The sequence below is a fragment of the Anopheles stephensi genome, chromosome 2 (assembly GCF_013141755.1).
Source record: "Anopheles stephensi strain Indian chromosome 2, UCI_ANSTEP_V1.0, whole genome shotgun sequence".
Taxonomy (NCBI): Eukaryota; Metazoa; Arthropoda; class Insecta; order Diptera; family Culicidae; genus Anopheles; species Anopheles stephensi.
The window spans coordinates 66,604,565-66,625,746 of NC_050202.1; the positions used below are offsets into that span (position 1 = coordinate 66,604,565).

Genomic DNA, 21,182 nt, shown 5'->3' on the forward strand with positions numbered 1-21,182 from the left:
AATGATTTGAATGGCGAATGCTGAGTGGGTATTCAACAAACTTTTGTTTGAAGCTAAGTGTTTAAAAGCTTAGTTAATTCATGCATTTAATGATCGACGATAAAATTAATCGTTTAAGCAGTAAATTTAAGCTGCCTCTTAATTTGTGGCAATTTTTCTTCTTTCTTTTTATATTTAATTTCCCACGAACGGTCGTTTATTATTACCATAAAACCATATATTGAGCTACATATACATTTACTCTCGCTTTTCACTCAGTTCTCAAAAAAACCTTCCAATTCAGAATTTTTATGAAAAGACCGTTTATATTTAACTTTTCATCAATTTATTTATTAAAAAATCCTTAGGATAGATTTTATTCTATGGAACTATCGTAAGGCGCCTCCATTTTTGTTTTATGTTCCTCGTTTTAAGATCACTACACCTAGAACTAGATAAATATAAAAAGAAAAAAAGAACACCATTTTTTACTTTACTGAGTTTCTTTAAACCTGTTTATTATAATGAGAAACACTTTAGATTGAATAAAAACTCAAAGTAAAAATGCCAAATTCCTCAAAACTTATTTTCAAACTTTATTTTTTATAATAATTTGTTATTGATGCTTAAAGGCAAAACGAAATGCGTGATAAGAAAATACTTTACCTAAAGTTACAACATACTAAATGCAAAAAGAAAAGGTCGAATGTCTTTTAAACGAATAAACGAACGCATTCAAGCAACGGTTCGTTCACATTGTTTGAGTAGATTACTGAAATGATGCCTGTGCTCGCTGGAACCTGATCTTCCAGTGAAATGCTGAAGGGTTTCTTTGTTTATTACATTTCATGATTTTTCATCTCTTAAACCATTCGCACGCCGACTGTTCATTTTGGAGAGTTTCGTTTCCTTGCTAATGTCCTTTCTGTCGCATTTCTTCCAAGACGCAGTGCTGCTTGTGCTTGCCGAAACACTGTGACACTTCGTTCAAGATACAATTTTCCCTTTTTGCACACATACTACTTCGAAGCATCGGTCGGTACACGCGCCTGGTGCTGCTGAAGGATAACATTTCTTTCCATTCCGAACACCGGAGCAAAAAACCGAGGGATTGAACAAAAAACGCGCGTTGAAAGCTTCAGTGAGTTTCTTAATTAGATTTGTGGTGTTAAAAAGGATCGTCTATTTGATGCTTACGGCCCTTTTGCTGTGACACAATCTATCTCACTGCTCCACCGCCCCTGTGCTTCTCGCTCTCATTCTTTCTTCCACTGGCTATTTGCTCACTACCACTCTGCCATTTGGTCGGTGCCACTGTCACAACCACCTGGCCATGTTTTCCAAGAGGAAAAGGCTTTGGCGCCCACCGCACGACGACATCACATCAAAACGACCATCGACTTTCGGTCGACCACGAGCGCTGTAAGTGAGGTGGAGCGCAGGAAGGACACACCGAGGGGACGCGTCTTCCGGCCCTGGTGTGAGTTTAACGTGGAATTTTAATTTTGATAGCATCTCGCTTCCGTTCACCGTTCGGTTTTTCGGACCCGGGATGATGGACGACCGGGCGACTCTTGAGATGAATTTATGTTTGCGAGGAGCAGCAACATTCGAGCTTGGTTTTGTCGCCGATCCGGAGGGCAAAAAAGTCATTTCCTGCGTAACGAAGCCACAAAAACCTAGTCCCGGCATTCTGGTGTTGGCTTCCGTTGCCAGTTTTGCCCGTGGACCCGCTGGAGTAAGGTGCCGTCTTACTTTTTTCGCTTCTGGAGGGTTTTTTGTCACTCTCAGTTTTGTCACTATGCCCGGTGTCGCCTGCTTGGTGGAAATGTGTGTAAAGTATCAAGCTTGCCCGCATCATTTGCGTTGTGTGCGAGGTGGGTGTGTGTCGCTTGCTAGTGCGTGCTATGAAACGAAATTATTCTTCCGTTCTCTCACGCTTTTTGTAAACGGTGTGACAAGGTCTGGTGAAGGCAAAGAAAGGTTTCGTTGAGAATGGCAAAAAACGCTCAACGCCACGCAGAAATTAAGACATCTGGAGGTAAATTAACGATTCAAACTCAACCACTAGCTAACACGACGATATTTTGTTGTGCAATGTCCTGTAAAATGGGGGTTTCCGTAGTGATATGAATGCATTAAAGATAAAAATAAAACAGTTTGATTTGTCTTCAACCTTGAGAGAATCATTCGCTTCTGCATTGCATCATTGAAATGGCTTCCTGTCATAATATTATGAGACTTGAACAACTCCGTTGTTTCATCATTCAGTACCCTTTGCTATCATTTTTAAGGCTATCCGGATCGCCTTCCCTTAGGCAGGGCTGACTACCATGCTACGGGTAAAATCATGTCACAGAGAGCCAGAAATAGCAGGCCGAGAGTATGACCGAGGTTGTAGTACCACCGAAGAAGAAGAGGAAGAAGTTCTATCATTTGTGTATATTTTTATCATTTTCAAACATAGATTCCAAAAGAATCAAATTTGCTTTACTTTTCATTTTCCTTTCGCTCGATTATTCCCATCACTTATCATCATGCTTTACTCTCAACGAGCGCTCGTAACATTTTAAAGTTTATTTGAAAGCTAATGTGAAGACGTTTTTTCCATTTAACTTCAATTTGAAATTTGTTATTTCAAGTGGAAAATAAAAATCATAAAATAATGCTTGCGGAGTGAGCGAAGTGAGCGGAGTTTTCCTTTTCTTGCTGCTCCTGCAGAGTTGTCGTTGTGTTTGTGAAAAGAGAGCTATCCCATTTTATCCCAGTTTGGGTTTTGGGTTGCTCTCTATGCTGTTTTGTAGGTTTCCTTTCCTTCCTGAAAATTTGACTTCAGTGTCGATGCTCCACTTGATAACGAACAGCACCATTTCAACAAATTTGTCACACCTCATCATTGAGAGCAAGAGTGAAGGGAAAATTTTTGCACCATATGGTTCATCCCACGCTTCGATCCATCAAATAGTAACACCCGAAGACCACAGCGCTACTGTTACTTTTGATAGTCTGCCTCACTATTGTCCTAGCGGCAACCTTTAGCCAAACTCCGAAGAAAAGGGACCATCTTGCCTCTTATCAACGGCGGGCAAGTGAAATTCCTTTGTGCCACACGTATCCCACGAATGCTCCACCGTCCACGAACCTTGTTAGGGGCGTGAAAAATTTAGCACACGTTCGCTCCTTTTTTCCACCCTATCTCGTGTTTGACGAACTGTGCAACGTGACGACACGCTCGGCGCACAACTGAATCGTCGCACGGGGAGTGGCAACAACCGTGGCAAACCCGACCAGTAGGGTACCACGATGAAAATAATGATTACTAGGGATGCGAAGGAAAACAATCAATTTTATCGCCCAACGGCAGCAGCAGCAGCAGCAACACCACCACTTGCTTGCACAGTAATGCCACAGCGACAATGGATCGATTTCGAAGCAGATTCTATTTGTTCCGGCACGGAGCAAAGAAGGGCTAGTAAAACTGCTCCAGCAGGAAGTCAGCGCAATATCCTCCTGGAAGCCTTTTCCTCCCTTTCTCAACCATTCCACGCACATCTCAACCACCCGTAGCCGTGTATCGTCTTTCAACGCACAAAACCACGCTGCTGGGCGTTTGCTTCGAGACGACGCACCAGGAAGCGCACCCATATCGGGGCACAGTTTGCACCATTCTAGCTTCCGGAATTTGATTGAATTAACGCGGAGCAGTGCTGCCGACCGAGCACTGGGGTACGACTGAGCGTAGGAAATTCTGCACCGAGTGCCACTTGGTGCCACTGTTTTTATGATGTTCGTTCGTAAAGAAGCCGAAAAAACCCTCGCCGCTACATTAAACTAACAGATATGGATTGGATTTCTACTACTTTTGTTCTTCTCATCCCAGCGAATGAACTAGACAATAGCGTACGGTAACAGATGGAGCGACAGAGAGCTTATGGGAGGTCCAGAAGGGATGGTCAAGAGAGTGAAAAACGTTTCCCGTGCAGCTGAAGACAATGCAGAAGGCGTTGTTTTATTAATATAGAGGGAAAGATAGAGAGATATAGATAACAAGATACAGAAAAAACACAATCACGCCCATATACGATAATATAAAAATGAAATGTTAACGAAATGTTTGCTAATTTTTATACTAAAGCTGTTCTTTGATTAATTAACATATGTTCTTTTGTTCAACATTTGGAGGTGCTGTTTTGGTGATAACCTGAATACCGTGCATAATAACAACAACAAAATTAACAAATAACAAAATTAAACATGGCACTCCTTAGGACCTGTCTCCTTGAGATTGTCCTGTCTCCAATGATGTGATATTAGTTTGATAAAATTGTACGGAACGTTTTCTGGCATATGACAATAACTATGCTGTTCTATCGTAAGCCACAAATACTACACAAATGCCTCAAATAATGTCAAAGCAGCAAATCGCCAAGTTCGATGAATAAGTCTCAATCTATAACGGACTATTTCTTGCACAGTCTACGTGTGGATTTAAACAAAGTTATAATATTTTCCAAAATATATTTAAATTAATTAAACTCCCCTTTGCTCTAATCACTCGCCTCTAGCTAATGAAATCAAAACAATGTTACCACTACCATTGTCAATTTAAACTCCCTCGATGAGATAGAGAGAAAAAACATGCCCCTGCTTCGGTTGTTACTACAAACGAGCAGTTCGCCTAACCTTACCCTTTGCAGCTCGAATAAAATCCCATAATCTGAATCTAAACTTTATTAAATTTTCGCTAATACTCATTATAACACGATAAAGCTCGAATAGTGAGTAGCAACGTGTCCCACGTGACGTCGGAAAACTGGCGAAACCATCTAATTGGATCATTAAGATCGACATCATTTCTACATTAAACCCAAATCATTTTCGATTAGAAAAGTCGCTTGAGTGGACGTGGGAGCAGAGAAAGTTTCCTGCGCCATCCTTTTAATGTTCCGGGGAAGTGTTTTTTTTTGTTTTGTTTTCGAGGATACTTTTGAACAGGTTTTTTTCCACGCTGGTTTAATCCGTTTTGCTTATAATCCCCTCCCCCCCCCCCCCCCTACTAGTGCCTAATTGAACTGAAAAGCAAACAATCTCGCTTGCTGGTTGAAAATTTTAGCTACCCAGTAACGAGCGTAGAGTATTACTTTTCAATTAAAACGCCCAATCGCTGGGTGGGGTTTGTGGGTGTGTGCAGGAGGAGCAGACGAAGGCAACGCTTCGATGGCCATTTGGTGGATAAAAATCTCCATCTCCTATCCGGGTTATCGACGACGTGCCAGCACGAATTTGGTCGGTAATTGAAAATCCCACCAAAACGGCCCACCGTTTCCGTTCCACGTTCTTTATCTTCACGTGTATGTTGTCCGTGTACCACGCGGTACTCGGACTGGCACTCGCTAGCCTCACTCCGGAATACGCTCCCAAAAACTTGCCGAGGGGAAAAAATGCCCAAACCCACCGCATCAGTTTCCCATCTCGAAACATCGGAGTAATTGAATAATATCGATGCCTAAGCTGCCAGGCTGCCGTCTTCGGTTCGGATCGTACAGTTTCTAAATTTAATCTCTACTCCTGCCCCAAGCGCCGGCCATTAGTGAGCATCGGGAATAGTGGGCAAAAGCAGCAAAAAGACTGGTACCTCTCGGGCAAAGAATTGGATGGTGTGCGATAAGCTTCCTAACCACTTGCTACTTATCGAGGTCTGCTCGGGCAACTTGCACGTTCAGGTGATTCTGCTACTTCCATCGCTACAAGGGGCATTTGGGAAGCACGGAAACCGTTTACTTTTCGTACCTTCACTTTCTTTCGATTCGATTGAAGCGATAGCGATGTTCCTTCCAACTTGCTGTGCACTTGTCCCACCCTCAAGGTTACGGTAACTGAGAATAAGAAAATCGGTGATATCCGGAAGATCTTCACAGGCGTTGCGCATTTGCTTTACCCTATTTTCCTATGCAAAGTGGCGCTTCCGCACTCGACCGGAGGAATCTAAATACCCAATCACGCAAATGGTGCAAACGTTTCACTTTATCGCACGATTCGTCCCCGTGAGGAGTGTGCAAATGTTTTCCTTTTCTTCTATTACGCTGCTTCTTCATCCCTTCTGTGAGGTCAGCTGGGCTGATCGCATCCGATAATAATTCTAATTTTGTACTTCTGCCCCGGAACCAACCTACTTTAGAATGCACAATTTATGCACTGAGAATTTACTGCGGATTGTGGCGCCTTTTTACCATGTTTTCACTTTCATTTTCTTGCATACATTTCAGTTGCGCCCGTTTGTCGACCGGGGCTGGTGACGACGTACAATGTGGGCCGGAACGAGCTGGCCAAGATTGTGTGTGAGCTGGAGGCAAACCCGAGCAACGTTACGTTCACCTGGAAGTACAACACATCCGTGTCGGAGAGTTTGGATATTCCTGCGTCGGAGGTGTTGAGCGATCGGACCAAGAGTGTGGCTCACTTCAAACCTGTTACGGAAAAGGTAAGCAAATGTATATTTTTTAGAGCTTTAAGAAACAGTGATAGATTTTAATGCACTGATCGCAGGTTGATTATACTAACAAATTTAACTATCACGATAAACGATATAATGTGTTGCAGTTTATGACAATACAGTGTAGCAAACCATTAGCAACGCCCAACAATTTTATTTCAATTTAGTTTGGACCTAAATTTTTCACTTCTCATTGATCATGTTTCACATGGGAACAATACGACCAGGCCGTGACAATTGAATAAGAAAAAAAATCAACTGAAAATATTGTTTATTTTATTTTTTATGTTTGGAAGTTATGCCTTAAGTATTGTTTAAATTCAATTTTTTAATAATGTGATAGATGGGTGATGTGTCAATTTTTAGTAATAAAATGTTTGAAATATCATTATCAATTATATTATATATTATGTACACGCGCGCTAGTCCAATGTGAATGTCCATGTTTGTTTCTATTTGATATTATCAAACAATTAAGGGTGTAGGCTTTTCATCGTTTAGTAATGTTCTTATGTGATACTTACTGTTTAATATTCAATTTTTAAAAGTTCCCATGAACATTTACGTTTCTTCTTTCTCCTTGGCACTACAACCTCGAGAGATCTCGACCTACCATTTCTGGCTTTCTGTGACTTAATTTTACCCGTAGAAAAGTAGACAGCCCTACGTTCGGGGAGGTGGTCTAGATGAGAATTGAACCCCGGTCTTTCCGTGTGAAGACCGGCACCGTTATCGCCCCTTCCATCGAACCACCCCAACATTTACGTTTAGTTAGGGATTATTGAACTGTTTGGAGAAACGCCCATATTTAAATTGATCGTTTGATCCATCGTGCAAAATACTTAAAAGATGCTGTAAAGTGTTCTATTAAGTCGCCTCTTATGAGAAAAAATAAGCTTTGATAATAAATAAATAAATAAATAAATAATTCAATTGAATTTAATTGTTTTACAACTTAAAAACTCTTCCATTAGAACACTTTCACACTTATGTGTTTTAAGAAAAATATCTAATAATAATCTGTTAAAATGATTAGCTAAACGAGTTTTTCCGTCTGAATGACTCTTTTAAGATTTTTTGACGTCGAATTCAGTTATCCTGCCACGAAGACAACCTCTACATTAGACACCACTAACTTATGCCCATCAAGCACTCAATGCTCCCTGTTCTCGCGGAAGCAACAAAACAAACTCTCTCCATTCTACTTCGTTTAAAACTGTTAGCCCGTGCTTCACCGTACCCATTCACCGCATTCAAAAGTATAGACTTATTTTTATTTTCATCGTACTCCCGTGCAAGACGTTAGGCTGAAGAAGAAACAGCACCAGCAAAAAAACGCACCTTGTAAAACACGACATTCTACTTCACGCCAGGTCGTGTCGGGTCGCGCTCTTAAGGGATGGATAAAACAACCCACGACGTTTTCCCGCGTTCAACCCAACAAGCCTACTAGGGAAACATTTCGCTAGATCTCGCACACCCGTTAACCATACCATTTGCTGGTATGGCGCGAGTAAAAAGAAAATCATTATACTCTCTCTCTCACACACACAAATCCCTTTTCGTTGGGGAAGAAAACTGCTTTTTCCTCTTGCTCTTCAAGCAACGGGCCCGCATGGCCTTTTTGAGCACAGTGCGGAAAATAATCATCAACCCATGCTACTACCATCGAGAAAACAACACCAACACCTATTATGTTTTCAATTATCATAATTTCTTGTTTACACCTCGGGTAACCCTTCAAGAAAACTTTCATCCTCGTTCGACGTGGGTGGGTTGTGTTGTGACCGGTTGAGAAAGAAAAGCTGCCCATCCTTCCCAGCACTGCTCAAGCATCGTTAGTAGCCTCGTTCACGCCTTCAGGGATGGTCATGTTTTCCTCTCTTTTTTCACTGTTTTGTTTCTTCCTTTTTTTGTTAACCTACCACAGGACGGTTTCCGGACCCGATTGTCCGGCTATTGCTGATAACCGAAATCCTGTGGAATGTTTAAGCCGTTTTGTTTTGAATCCAGTTTTGGGTGATTTTTTGTTCTTGTTGTTTGCTCTAGCTGGATTAGATCTCGTATACCGTATAATACCGTACGAACAGTCGTCGGTGTAACTCGGCCGAAAAAGGAGATTGAAAACGATTACCAGCGGAATGGAAGATTGACGGCGGCTTTACGGTTTCATCGCCCATCGGTCCCAGTTTGCTTGATAAAGATCCTTCCGGGAAAACAAAACAAAAAAAAACAGTGTTTGCGCCGTCCGTCACGAACGTGTCCAGAGTGTCGCCCATCCCCATAAACTAAATAAGCCGGTGCTGGTAACGGGCGCAAGATTTACACCACACTGGTTGAGCTATTTCTCCTAGCGGAGGTTTAAATTCTTTATCTTCTCGTCGTTCGACCCCACCCAAAACAAAAACGCGGGAAAACGCGGGATTTGTGTGCCTGTTTGTCCCGGGCAAGAAAAATCCCCACCATCATCGGCACCCGAAAAATGAAGTCCTTTGTAATTATGAGGGTGTTCACAAACAGCGGTCCTAGGGCACCTCATTTCCTTACCATTCTTACCCGTCGAATCAACCGCATTTTTTTTCTCCTCGTTTGAAGCGACCCACCACATTCTTCATCCGTTATCACACTGATTACGCTATCTGGAAACTGTCTTTTCTTGTTGATTTTCATTTCCCACTGAAAACGGCTGAACAGACACAAACAGAAACAGCTTCTTCTATCTTTTTCTACCACGATCATGGTTTCGCAAGGAAATGTAGCGAACGATTTTCTCTCTCCGTTGTTAGTGTGTGTATTTTTTTTTGTCTGGAAGTAAAAATACAGATATTTGATAAATTTTAAACCAAGAAAATATCGTCCCTCCATTTATAGCCACACTTTCCCGGACAACGAAGGACACGAAAATTGTACCCAAAATAGATCGGACAAGTGGCACCCAAGGTTTACGCGCTGCTCGTTGAGTGATCATAATTTATTCATTAACTTTTGTTTCTATTTCGTTGGTTGATGAGTTGGGATCGCGCTTGATATCGAACAGAACAGCCCTGCCCTGTGTTATTTGAGGAGCGAGAGGCTGTTTTGCGGTCATGGTTTGGTTTTTTGAAGTTTTAAGCGTAATTTGATGCTGTGTGATTATTTGATAAGGCCTTTTACAATGCTGAAAATTGTAGCATTCACTTTTTTAGTTGGTTGTTATATGTGCTTGTTTAAAGAACACATAGTTATTTTGAGCGTACCCACAGAGAATTTTTCAATCTATTTTTAATTTATTTTGTAACATATTTCTAATTAATAAAAGCTTCTTTTATTCATGACGAAAAGGCCAAGCCACATAGCTTATCGAGATAACGTTCTAAAAAAAGTAAATCAATTATTCAACAAGGAACATCATTTGAATGATGCTGATTATTGTCCCTCCAAATAATCAGCATCATTCAAAATCTGGGATTGATTCATGGACAAACCTACCCAAAGCATTAACCTTTTGAAATAACTCTTTCCTGCACGAACTTTGAGATAAAGCAGTCATTTTATACTCCTTCATGATATTTTTTTTAAATTGAGAGATTTTCTTTGAAAGGCTGTCTATTCATGACTATATTTCAATCCATCCCTGAAGTTCGGGACAAGTGAGATAAGCCTGGCCACATGCATTGGAAACTAATGGAGCGTTTAACATTGACCACAGAACCTTATTTCTTGAACATATTAGCTTCCAGCTATAGTTTACGATGCTGAGGTATAAAAACAATACACTGATGGTGAAGAAATTTGATAAACATTAAGGTTTGAGAGAGTTCAACTTCAACGGCACCTTACTTTAAAAAATATTACAGAATCAAATTTCTATTGAGCGATCATGGGTGACTACGAGTTTCATTATTTACTTAAATACTAATTTATGATAAAATTATATTGAGCCAAGTAAAAGAAGAATAAAAATTGAAAACAATTTGTTGGGTCCATCTTTCGAAGATATCTCTTTTTTTTCTTTTTAATTTCAACTATTTTAATAATTTATATTATCCATTGAGCGTTGATCCTCCCTCTGACGACTTCAAGTGATAAACTTACGTTCCCTTTTTTGATCCTATCGAACTAACCGTACCCGAAGTGTGCCATCGCTTGAGCTGGGTTGATTTCAATCAAATATCAGTGCGCCGCCATCGAATCCATTTTTCATCACAACGCTAAACCCCGAACTTTCAATCACAACAGTCAATAAAACAAATTCCGCCTGTGGCCAGAACACTGCACATCCTTCTCCAGCCTGATCCTATCCTCCTGCTCACCGCCACCACCTTCACATCATACCCCTTTGAAACAGAACGCCGGAAGATAATTTATCAGCCCGCCGAATGACAATTTCGGTCATACGTCTTCATCAGCTCCGAGCAAATTGCAAATGATGCTTTGTCCTATTTTCCTTCGCAAACCCCCTGGCCGTTCCATCATCGCCGAGCACTGCTAACACATATATTTTCCTATCGATGGTACCGCTGCAGTCCCGTGCCCTAGTCGTCAGCTCGATCGGCCCAGCTCTGCCTTCTGTCAATCACGTCAAAGCCCTTCATTTTTCATCATCTTTCGTTGATCTCCAATTTCCATGCCGCACCATGCTTCGGTTTCCCGGGAAAAACGGCTTGCACGGGATGGTTCCAATTTTCACCGTCTGCCCATTATTTCGTTCATCATTTTTACCCAGAGCGCACCAGGGCTTGATATTCGATTTCGGGTTGATGTTGCTGCTGTTTCGAAGAATCATGGGAGTAGTAGCAGCAGCAGCAGCAGCAGAAAGCATAAGGTGAAAGGAGCAAAAACTTTTGATCCTACCCAAGGATAAGGCCGTGGCGTGGGGCGGTCATATTATTTTGCTTCTTTCGGTCTAGTCAGTCCACGATTCATGTTAAGATAGAAATTTTGCACAAAATCGATGCGGACTCGAATTGAATGGATGGATTCGTCAGTGACTCGTCAGTCCGTTTTAACTGGAACGTATATATTTTTTCCCTTCTTCTCTCATTTCCATACTCACAGGACTACGGGACGCTGCTGTGCTGGGGCCGGAACGAAATTGGCGCCCAAACGGAGCCTTGTTTATTCAATCTCATACCAGCAGGTAAGTTTTAAGCCGTGTACGCCTCATGACCCAACCGATGGGACGACTGAGTTGAGTTTTGGGCATATGTTTGGTTTGCGAGCTACAGTTTTATTTATTTTGTGACTTTTGTGGTGAACAGTTTTTGGTTTTAATTTATTTTATTCATGTCTGAAATTAATTAAACTGAACTTGTTTTCGCTAACGTTCATCCCGGTCATAGAAAATCAACATAAATAACTCAACATGCTTCATACCTACTACTGTGGGTTTCTCCATCCCGAGAAAACATACAAACACAGATTGTTAGCACTACGGAGCTTGCAATAAAAAGCCACTTATCCGATGCCAATTTGCCCCGGTTGGCCCTGTTTTTTTATTTTGCATCGTTTCTCTTTCACTCTCTCTCTCTCTCTCTCTCTCTCGTTAGCATTCCTGCACGCAAACACCATTATTAATTTCAATTTGCTTACCACTGCTTCACCTTCCACATTCCACAGGAAAACCGGATCCACTATCGAACTGTACGATCCTGAATCAGACGTTTGACATGCTGCAGATTGAATGTCTGGAGGGCTACGACGGTGGGCTGCCACAGGTCTTCCAGATCGAGCTGTACGTGATCGGAAGCCGGCAGCAAATGACTTCGATTAAATCAACGTGAGTAATGCGAACGAACGGGGGGAGTGGGATGGAGCGAAAAAGGTTTCGAAGCTTACCGGGGTACTTAAAGTAACAATAAGGGCACGTTTCACCAGACATCAAAACATTCTCGAGCCCGGGGCTGGGCAAGCTTAACTACCAGTACGGCATTGCATCGCCATTTAAATGGCACACTTTGAGGCAGTTTTGCATTCAATTGCCACCGACCTTTTCTGCTGGCACTTCTTCACGGAACCGGGTCATCATTAGGCTCCAAATGATGAAAGATGCCTAACCACGGCGGCACCACTAGCTTCGATTGGTCGATATTTTCGATGGTATTTGAGAAGCATTGTGCCGGCGGAGACATCACGGTTTAGCGCCGTGCCACGGTACCGGTGGCACGGACTATTGTGATTTGTAGGGTTGCAGAGTGAACCAATTAAAATTAATTGATGCCACTGGAAAAGTGGCAATGCGCGGAAATGCGGAAAATCATGAACGAAACACAATCCAGAAATGGCACCGCTGGCAAAGGCTTGCCGGCTACAATGAGGCAATTAAAATTTATTAGCATCGATTTGAGATTAGCGTTACTTTGTACTGACTGGAAATAGAGAACCGAGCGAGAGAACATGTTCCTTACCCGTGGCTGAGTTTTGCAGCTTATTAGGGGGATTGTGTAAAATTTATGAATCACTCAGGCTGGGTCTTTATGAAAGTTACAGCAATGTATAGAGATCGTTCAAAGTGCCTGGATGTTTTTTTAGAAAGAGATCAGTTAGTGGCTTGTTACAGATTTTGTAGCAAAGTTAAATACTAAAAAGAAAGCTTCCGCTTTTCCTTGAATAAACTGAAATTATCATTAATTGTATGTTCATTATATTTTGCTGGAAGCTGATCAACTGTACAAATAAGGTGAAGAACAAAATCGAACAGTTGAGAGCCTTTTCCGGCGATGCTGGCCAGTAGCAATGCTTCATAATGATATCGTACAATTGAACTTTCAAATGTTTGCTGCTTTGGCCGTTGCCCGAAGTTCTCCGTACATCCTTGGAAATTCATAAACAAATTGCCTAAAGTGCATTTCCGCGCAACTTTTCTTCTCACACGCTCGCCAGACCAGCAACCTGCATTAAACATTAAACGCCACTCGACCAAATTGAATGCTTACTGTTTTAATCGTTTCCCATCCGGGAAGTGTCGGGAATGTCTGAATTGCGCGAACGTTTGCCCCGCAGCGTCCAGGTCGCAGGGAAGCCAACGCTCGGTATCGCCAACAACTCAACCCAATTGGAGCGTGAATTTTTCATTTCAAATTTGGAAGAATTTTAAAACTTAACCATCCCACGCTTAAATACCCTTCGGCCGAACGGCTCGCGCAAGGAGTTAATTAAAAAGTTCAACATTTGCTACGATGATGAAAATGTGAAGTGCAAATGTACCGCTCTTGCTTGTGTGCAATACTAAAAAAAAAAAACAAAACAAAAACTGGTACCAGTAGCGCGCTCGTGTTGCTTAACTTTTCGCTTCTTCCGCTTGGCACACGGAGACTGACGCACGAGCGTAAATAAGCTTAGAAGGGAGAAAGATGTAAATAATTCTTACACAACATCCTCCCGACCGGCCGGCGTTGGAAGCGGAACGCCTAGCACCGAGCTAAGAAAATGCAGGGCAGCTAATTAACATAGAACTTGGCCATTTCCGGTCCGTTTTCGCGGACCGAGTCGCGTCCGCTGCAGACGCTAATGGATGCACGCATTTTCACTCACTCGAACTAATTAGGGTCGTGCGAACAGACGGGGGTCACCGGACGGACGAAACGACACGCTGGCCGGGTGCAAAAAGACGGAAGTCAATAAAAAGTACACAAAGCGTGGCAGAGATCGTTTTGGAAGGTGAAAAGTGTAAGGAGGAAAAGTGGGAGAAAAATTAACTCCGTCCGATGGGCAGATAAATCGCCAACCGGTCGATACGATAAAGCGGTCCCGCGACGAATCTTCACCTTCCACTAGAAGTGACCGTTCATGTTGAAGTCTGTTAGTTGTCTCTTTCGGTTAAACTTTTGCATCCACGTCTTGAAACGTTTGCTGCCCGTTCGCGTTCGCGCTGGCCAACCGTAAACTGGTCCCCGGCGTGGAAATTGACACGACCCATGAAATCGGTTTCCGGTGCAATTACCCGGAACAATGGCAGCGGTTCGTTCGGTCATGCCAGTTCGCATCGAATGGCGGTAATTATCGGCAGCTGCAGCTAAAGCTGCGCATTTCATTAAGTGAATTCTGCATCCCCGGTAGTGAATGGTTTCGTTTTTATTTTTCCGCGGTAAGAGTTGGGTTGATGGACGACGGGACTTTGTGATGAATGGAATAAGAAGTATTTTTTGTTGAAGTTTTTTATTGAACGGCTAATAGAAACGTTGGCGGATATCAATTTGCCGATTGAATTCAAAAGCATGGAATCAATATTGATACAGTGGAATGTTTGACCTATGGAGGACAATATAAACAAGTATATTCTAGTAAAAGTTTATACCGAAATTTGGTTAACAAGGCTCAGTTTTGATATACAGATTACTTATGAAGATTAATATATCTAGAGTCCACAAATATCCTCAATTTAAGTATCATATCAATTTCTAAAGACTGTTGATAACCTTTAAGCTATAATATATTCAAATGCATTTCTATACTGTTAAACTGTAGAGCTTTTTTCTATAAGGTTAAATTGAACACTGCTGCCGAATGTTACAATCAATCGCATCCAAGTGTTGTTCTCACCAACCATGTACTACTTTATCCCCTAGATTTCAACGGGTTTTTTTTATCTTTCCTTTCTTGTACACTGTAGTTCACCTTCGTTCGACCTGAAAGGACTCGAGCCCGGTGTAGGATATGATATTATACTCACTGCCAAAAACTCCAAAGGTTCCAGCGATCCCACCTATCTGCAAGCGTTCACGTTGAAAAATCCTGAGAAACAAACGGGTAAGTGTGCGCGTGTGTGTTCGCTCACGTTCCTGGCAATTCAAAAAGCGCATTCCACCATTAACTTTCCTGCCGTGCAGATTTGTCTCTCGTTTATTCGCCGGCACTGCTGCAGATTAAGCCGTTCATCGGTACGCTGCTCGGGGTGGTGGCCGCCCTCATATCGATCGCCTCCATCATCGTGTGCGTGACGCGCCTTCGAGGGTCAGCCGGCCGGGATCGCGATTGTGGGAGCAACATGTCAACGAACGATGCTTCCGGCATCAGTCAGTCCATTCCGGATGCGGATCTGGCCAGGGAACAGTGCAACGGAAGCATCGACAGCATCGAGAAAAACCCGGACATCATTCCACAAGGTTCGTTTGCTTGAACGTCCCTTTAAAATGTTTTAAAAAAAGTAGATGGAGCCCTCTCTTTCTACCCACCTGCTTTCCCAACCGCGGCCTCGCACGGGAAATTCCCATTTTTTCGCCATAAGTTTCAGTCTATCTAATTCCACAGCGATTCTAACGCACCGGCTGGAAGAAGACGAGAAAGCGTTCGAGTGGCTCAACAATGCGGCCCATCCCCGGCTTTACGCAACGGCCGCGATGGCGGAACAGCAGTCCGGTGGCTTGCTGCCTCCGAGTGCGGCCGCCGCGACGTACGACACGCGTGCATTCTACGCTCTAGCCAGAGACGTCCAGCAGCAGCAGCAGCAACAGCAGCAGCATCCACAGCAAAACTGTATGCAACAGAACGTGTACCCGGTGGCGTCGTCCGATAGTCAGAGTTACATCCCGATGCACGGTACGATCATTTCGACCCCCATCATCGGTGGATATGGAAGCGATGGTCACAAGGTATGCATTCCGCCTCGTTTCGGCAGTACTGGTTGGCAGAGATTTGGTACCGACTTTGTGTACGATTATTTATCCCTCTTTTTATTATTGATGGCACACTCATTTCAGCACGACTTGACCTACGCCGACCTAACGATGAGCGGCGTGGGTGGAGGTGGACCGGGCAGTGGAGGAGGCGGTATAGGAGGAATGCCAAAGCTCAATCCCGGTCAACCGCAGATGTACGTCAGTGCAACGCTGGGCCGACCACGGCAATCCGACATCAAGCGGTCCGAGCCAACGATCTATGCCCAGGTGAGTCTCCCTCGGGGCGCCGGGAATGGCCAATTTGGCATTACAACCGAGCCATTCGCATGCCTCCTCTGTGGAAAACGATAAAGAGCAAAGTGCTGTGGTTAAAGTACGATTTCGAGCGACGGAGGAACCGAGAACGGAAAAATTACTGGCACAATCAGTATTGTGTAAAGTTAAGTGAAAGTTGGGCGATTCAATCGATTTGCTGATTGGAATTGGTTGTGGGATAGTTGATGAGCAGGGATGAAATCCATTTCACGATATCCGGTTGTCCCATGGAATCTAGTATACCGTTGGCTTGATTTCTTACATCTCTCTTTGGAAATGTGTAACTCTTAATCATTGAAAAGAATGATTTTTTATCCATCTGGATAGTGAGCAATAACCTATAATCTTTATATAGAAATATTCTTGTAAATTTATTGTTTCAGCTTGGAATTGTTAAATTCACATCATAAGAATTGATTACATATTTTCTGTAAATTGCACCTTGAGAAAAAATATGTAATTGCCAGTGAAAGTAAGTTAAAGAGGAAGAGAAATAGGGCAGTCTAGTGGTCGAGACGATAGCGGCGCCGGTCTTCACACCGCAGGACCGACCAAGACAGCCTTCCCGTGTGCAGGACTAATAATCCAGCTATGGTAAAATCATGTCACTGAGAGCCAGAAATGGCAGACCGAGACCTTTTGAGATTGTAGTACCTAGAAAGAAGAATAATAGTTTAAGGGTATTTGTTGCATTGGTACTTCAGTACAGCGAGGAGGCATCTGCATGCCAAACTAATGAAATGATCGGTGGCGACGGTATAAGGCGTCAAGCTCAAAAATACCAACATATCAGTACCAAACAAAAATTATTAGCACTTCAAATGATATTGAACAACCGACAGATTTTCTTAGTAATTCTTAGCTCGAAAACTACTGTCAAACGCACTCGAACCTGTTGTGCATTTACAAGAATTAAATGTTTATTTTTTATGTTTAAAAATATTTTCTGGGTAATTGCAGTCTTCTTCAAAGTCAGAAGGCTTAAATTTAACTTTAACACTGTTACTCTTGATGTTCCTTCAATGGTTTTCCTTCGAAAAGATTTTTTTCTCCTATCTGTTTCCACATAAAGACACGGTCATTAGCATAACTTCGCCTGCCAATATTTAGTCCAGCCAAAACCCTGGGGCGGTCCGGTGGCCGAGGCGACAGCGGCGCCGGTCTTCACACGGCAGGGCCGGGGTTCAAATCCCATCCAGACCGCCTCCCCGTACGAAAGGCTGACTACTTTTCTACGGGTAAAATTAAGTCACAGAAAGCCAGAAATGGCAGGCCGAGACCTCTCGAGGTTGTAGTGCCACAGAAGAAGAAGAAGAAAACCCTGACATTCTGCCATCGACCATCGAATCATTTCACATCTGATTGGACAAATTTCTCATTAGCGAGTAAACAATGACCGTGCCCACGGAAGTAGCACCGTAGTTCGTTGAACATGGCACAACGATCTTGCCGGCTCCCAGCTATCCATTGAACGGGACAGTCCCCAGTCAGCGTCGGGCTGTGAGCGTTCCTTCTCCCCTGGGAAGCGAGAAGCGTAAAGCGAGGGCAAACTGTTGGCCGGAAGAATAGCTCGCAAATTCAAATCATGACTTTCTATCACCGTCCTGTTTCACTTTCCTGAATGGTCCCGCCCAAACGCCTACCCGGCCACATGATGTCCGAGTCGGAAACGAAAGGGAGCCAGTGTAGTAGCTCCCTCGGGAACCTTTGACGATCAGCTTGGACCACCGTGGCCCGCATGACCGTACGCAATCCCGAAACCCTGACGGCCCCCCCGTGGGACCGTGGGGCCGAAAATGTTTCTCATACTTTGCATAGCTTACCTTCGCTGCTTTGGGTTTTCGCGATTCAAGGTATTCGAGGTGCGTTCCGGTCCGTGTGCCGGTCGGGTGGAACCGGATGCGGCCCGAGCATAAATTCAATGCACCTAGCACATTATTATTTTGTCCCACCAGTGTCGACCACGGTTTTCGGTACTTTGTTATACCATTCCGTGGGAACGTTTCGGGCTCCGCTAGGGCTTTCTCCTGAAATTTCTCTTTCGCCGGACCGCACTCACCAGACCCACCTTTGACTTCGTGTTGACCCCTCGGTTGAAATTCAGCTATCGGCTCACATTTTCCACTGGGACCCCGGGTGACCGGGTGACATTCCGGGTGCTTCCGGCCACCGACTACGTTAATGTTGATTATGTACCGGTCGTCGCCGGAAAACTGCGTGTTTGCGCCACTCGAGAATGCTGTCAACTAGCGGCCCAACTGTACGGGTACGTAAGCGAAAAGTTTTTAATGAAATATTTAAAATTTCATCATCAATCCTGTGCAGACCACCCGCGGCAAGCCGTGCTCTTCCCAGCCGTCTCCATTCGGTGGGTAAGTTTGTAACCCGCCTGTCCTGTTAAGGTTGCGGTAGGTATGAACGTTGCGGAGTAATCGGTTAGTATTACTGCAAAAGTAAGGAATATTCATATAAAGCAAACTCACCCCGCCACACTCGAAACTACAAACGTTCCTTAATTGCACATACGATCATAATTTGCAACGAGATGCAAAGTTGTTTCGCACTGCAAAGTCTGCACAGTTGATGCCATGGTGTCGCTAATCGAATCGATCACCGGAAGCACAGAAACTGGTCGCGTGTGAAACTGATGTCCTTTGCTTCCGTTATTAGTTTAACAAAACCTCATGCAGCAACAGCAGTCTGGTGAGCGCAAACGTCGATACATTTTAAATTAATTAGCAACCAGAGTTAGTGTAGAAGGGCAATTTATCAGTCAATATTTAATTTAATTAACAGTTTATATCGAAAGTTTTAAACAAAAGTTAGTGTTCCATTATAAATGTTCATAGCAACTATGCAGTTCATTGCAACTGCATTGCACCTTTAATTGATCAATATATCAAAATACTTCCCAATAATTCACTTCAGGTTTAACTTGTGCAATACTGAGAATGTGAAACCTGTATACAGTGTAGAACAGTTTTTATTCAAGCTCCTCACATTTTCTAAAACTCCTGATAACATTGAATTTGTCGGAGTTATCTGGATTTTATTGACTGCTGGAAAAAAATATTATTCGCTCGAGTAATTATTAAAATTAATTTTTAGCGAAACGTTCTTAACCACATTTATTGCAACATGTATGAGTGGAGTAATTCATCCAAGCTATATGAAACAAGAGCGAGTAAAACACGCAGCTGGTAAACTGAACAAAAGCTCTTTTATTATGTTCATATTTTTAAGTATCTTCAAGAGGCCTTGGGAGTCCCCAATATTTGCATCAAGATGCTGAATAATATCACTACTGTTTTTCGTAATATATCCTGTCTAAGATAGAGTTTCTAATTCAAGATTGTCTTGTTTTCGGTTTGGCCAACCTACCGTCTTCCAGAAGAAAGCCAATTAGTTGAAGAATTCCCTTTCTATAATGGTAGCTTTGTCATGGAAAACCCACTCAATAACATATTTATGATCCATTAGTTTACCATAATTTGGTACTTACCAGTCAAAACATATTATGTTTATAAATCCCCCAATTGGTACACTGCCCCGTCCAGTGCTTGCAAACCACCGGTACAACATCAAACCAAATGCGAACTACATTAAATCCTTCTTTGTTCCGCTCTTCGTTCACTGCACCTTTCCCACGCATTCCTCACCCGAAGCTGGGGGTGTAAATGTTCATTTGCAAATCATTTACAACTGAACGAGCGATAAATCTAATCCTGCTGCAAAATGTTCCACCCGGGGTTTGGTGGCGTTGGTGCGTTGATTCATTCGCATATTTTATGAAATAGGAAATTTGGGTTATTTGGAAAGCAAACCGTGGATAAGTGCCCGTTCCGCCCGTCTCCTGTCGCAGCCGTTGCCTTGGTTTGCTTCTGCATTTCGGCACAAAAACTGCGGACATAGTTAATCTTTGCAAAATGTATTTACGCGCTGCGAAAAACCAGTTACCAGGGGCAAACGAATGCAAATTATGCAACCTTAGTGCAGGTGCAGCAAGGGAAGGGGGAGGATTATGCATTACCGAATGCAGCGATACAATATTTATGGCTTGTGCGTTTTGCTCTGCTCTTAAACTGCAAAAGAGCAATACAATTTTGAGTGCAAAATACGAATAAATTTACTGCTGGTGAAACCATTCACAACTTTTGCTACTTTTGCTTCAATGCAGCTTCAAATTGAATTGTTTAAAATTCTAAATAAGAACTATTTCTCTCGTATGAGCTTTGTGGAGCAATGTGCGTGGTTTTTTATCCTCCATTCTATCAATTCTTTTTACTTCTGTCCACATTCATCGTTCGCAGATCGATTTAGCTCATCATCCCGCCGTACATACGAGCAACCTAGTCTACACGAATGCACCACGTCAATCGATACCGATTTCCCATGCTACCGGACTTCCGGTAAGCGGTGGTCACCTGCTCCAGCAGCATACGGTGTCAGTGCAGTCACCACTTCAAAGGGCACCCGATTCCAGCCAATCGTCGCTGACCGAACGCTATCCACCACCGCCCCTTTTCGGGGGTTCGCTTCCGGTTGGCAATCAGCAGCACTGCTCCAACGAACCGGTAAGTTGATTCGCTTTGTCACACAACGGGGCGCACTATCCGTCGGGGTATAGCGGTGGTGAGAATTTGAATCAGAAGCTGAAGTTGCGTGCTATCGGTGCAGCTAAAGTAGTGGATGCAATAAATGATTTAAAATGGGAAATTGATATCACGCCTTCCAGCGGCAGCTTACGTTTGAACAGGTTTCGTGCATTCATGGCAATGCTTTTTAGTTGATTTAATTTA

At 43.0% G+C, this 21,182-nt stretch overlaps 1 protein-coding gene across 7 annotated transcripts in view; it reads left to right on the forward strand.

The window, feature by feature from the left end:
• LOC118504344 (nephrin-like) overlaps nucleotides 1-21,182 on the forward strand; it is a 140,293-nt gene that overhangs the window by 114,281 nt on the left and 4,830 nt on the right. For 5 of the 7 annotated variants that reach the window (XM_036038706.1, XM_036038705.1, XM_036038709.1 and 2 more), the window contains 8 exons: nucleotides 6,246-6,460; nucleotides 11,510-11,591; nucleotides 12,071-12,230; nucleotides 15,063-15,199; nucleotides 15,280-15,555; nucleotides 15,701-16,041; nucleotides 16,150-16,335; nucleotides 20,694-20,957. In XM_036038706.1, the coding sequence (XP_035894599.1) occupies nucleotides 6,246-6,460; nucleotides 11,510-11,591; nucleotides 12,071-12,230; nucleotides 15,063-15,199; nucleotides 15,280-15,555; nucleotides 15,701-16,041; nucleotides 16,150-16,335; nucleotides 20,694-20,957 (1,661 nt within the window). The remainder of the gene's footprint in view (nucleotides 1-6,245; nucleotides 6,461-11,509; nucleotides 11,592-12,070; nucleotides 12,231-15,062; nucleotides 15,200-15,279; nucleotides 15,556-15,700; nucleotides 16,042-16,149; nucleotides 16,336-20,693; nucleotides 20,958-21,182) is intronic. The other 2 variants (XM_036038708.1, XM_036038710.1) reach the window with 1 other exon arrangement.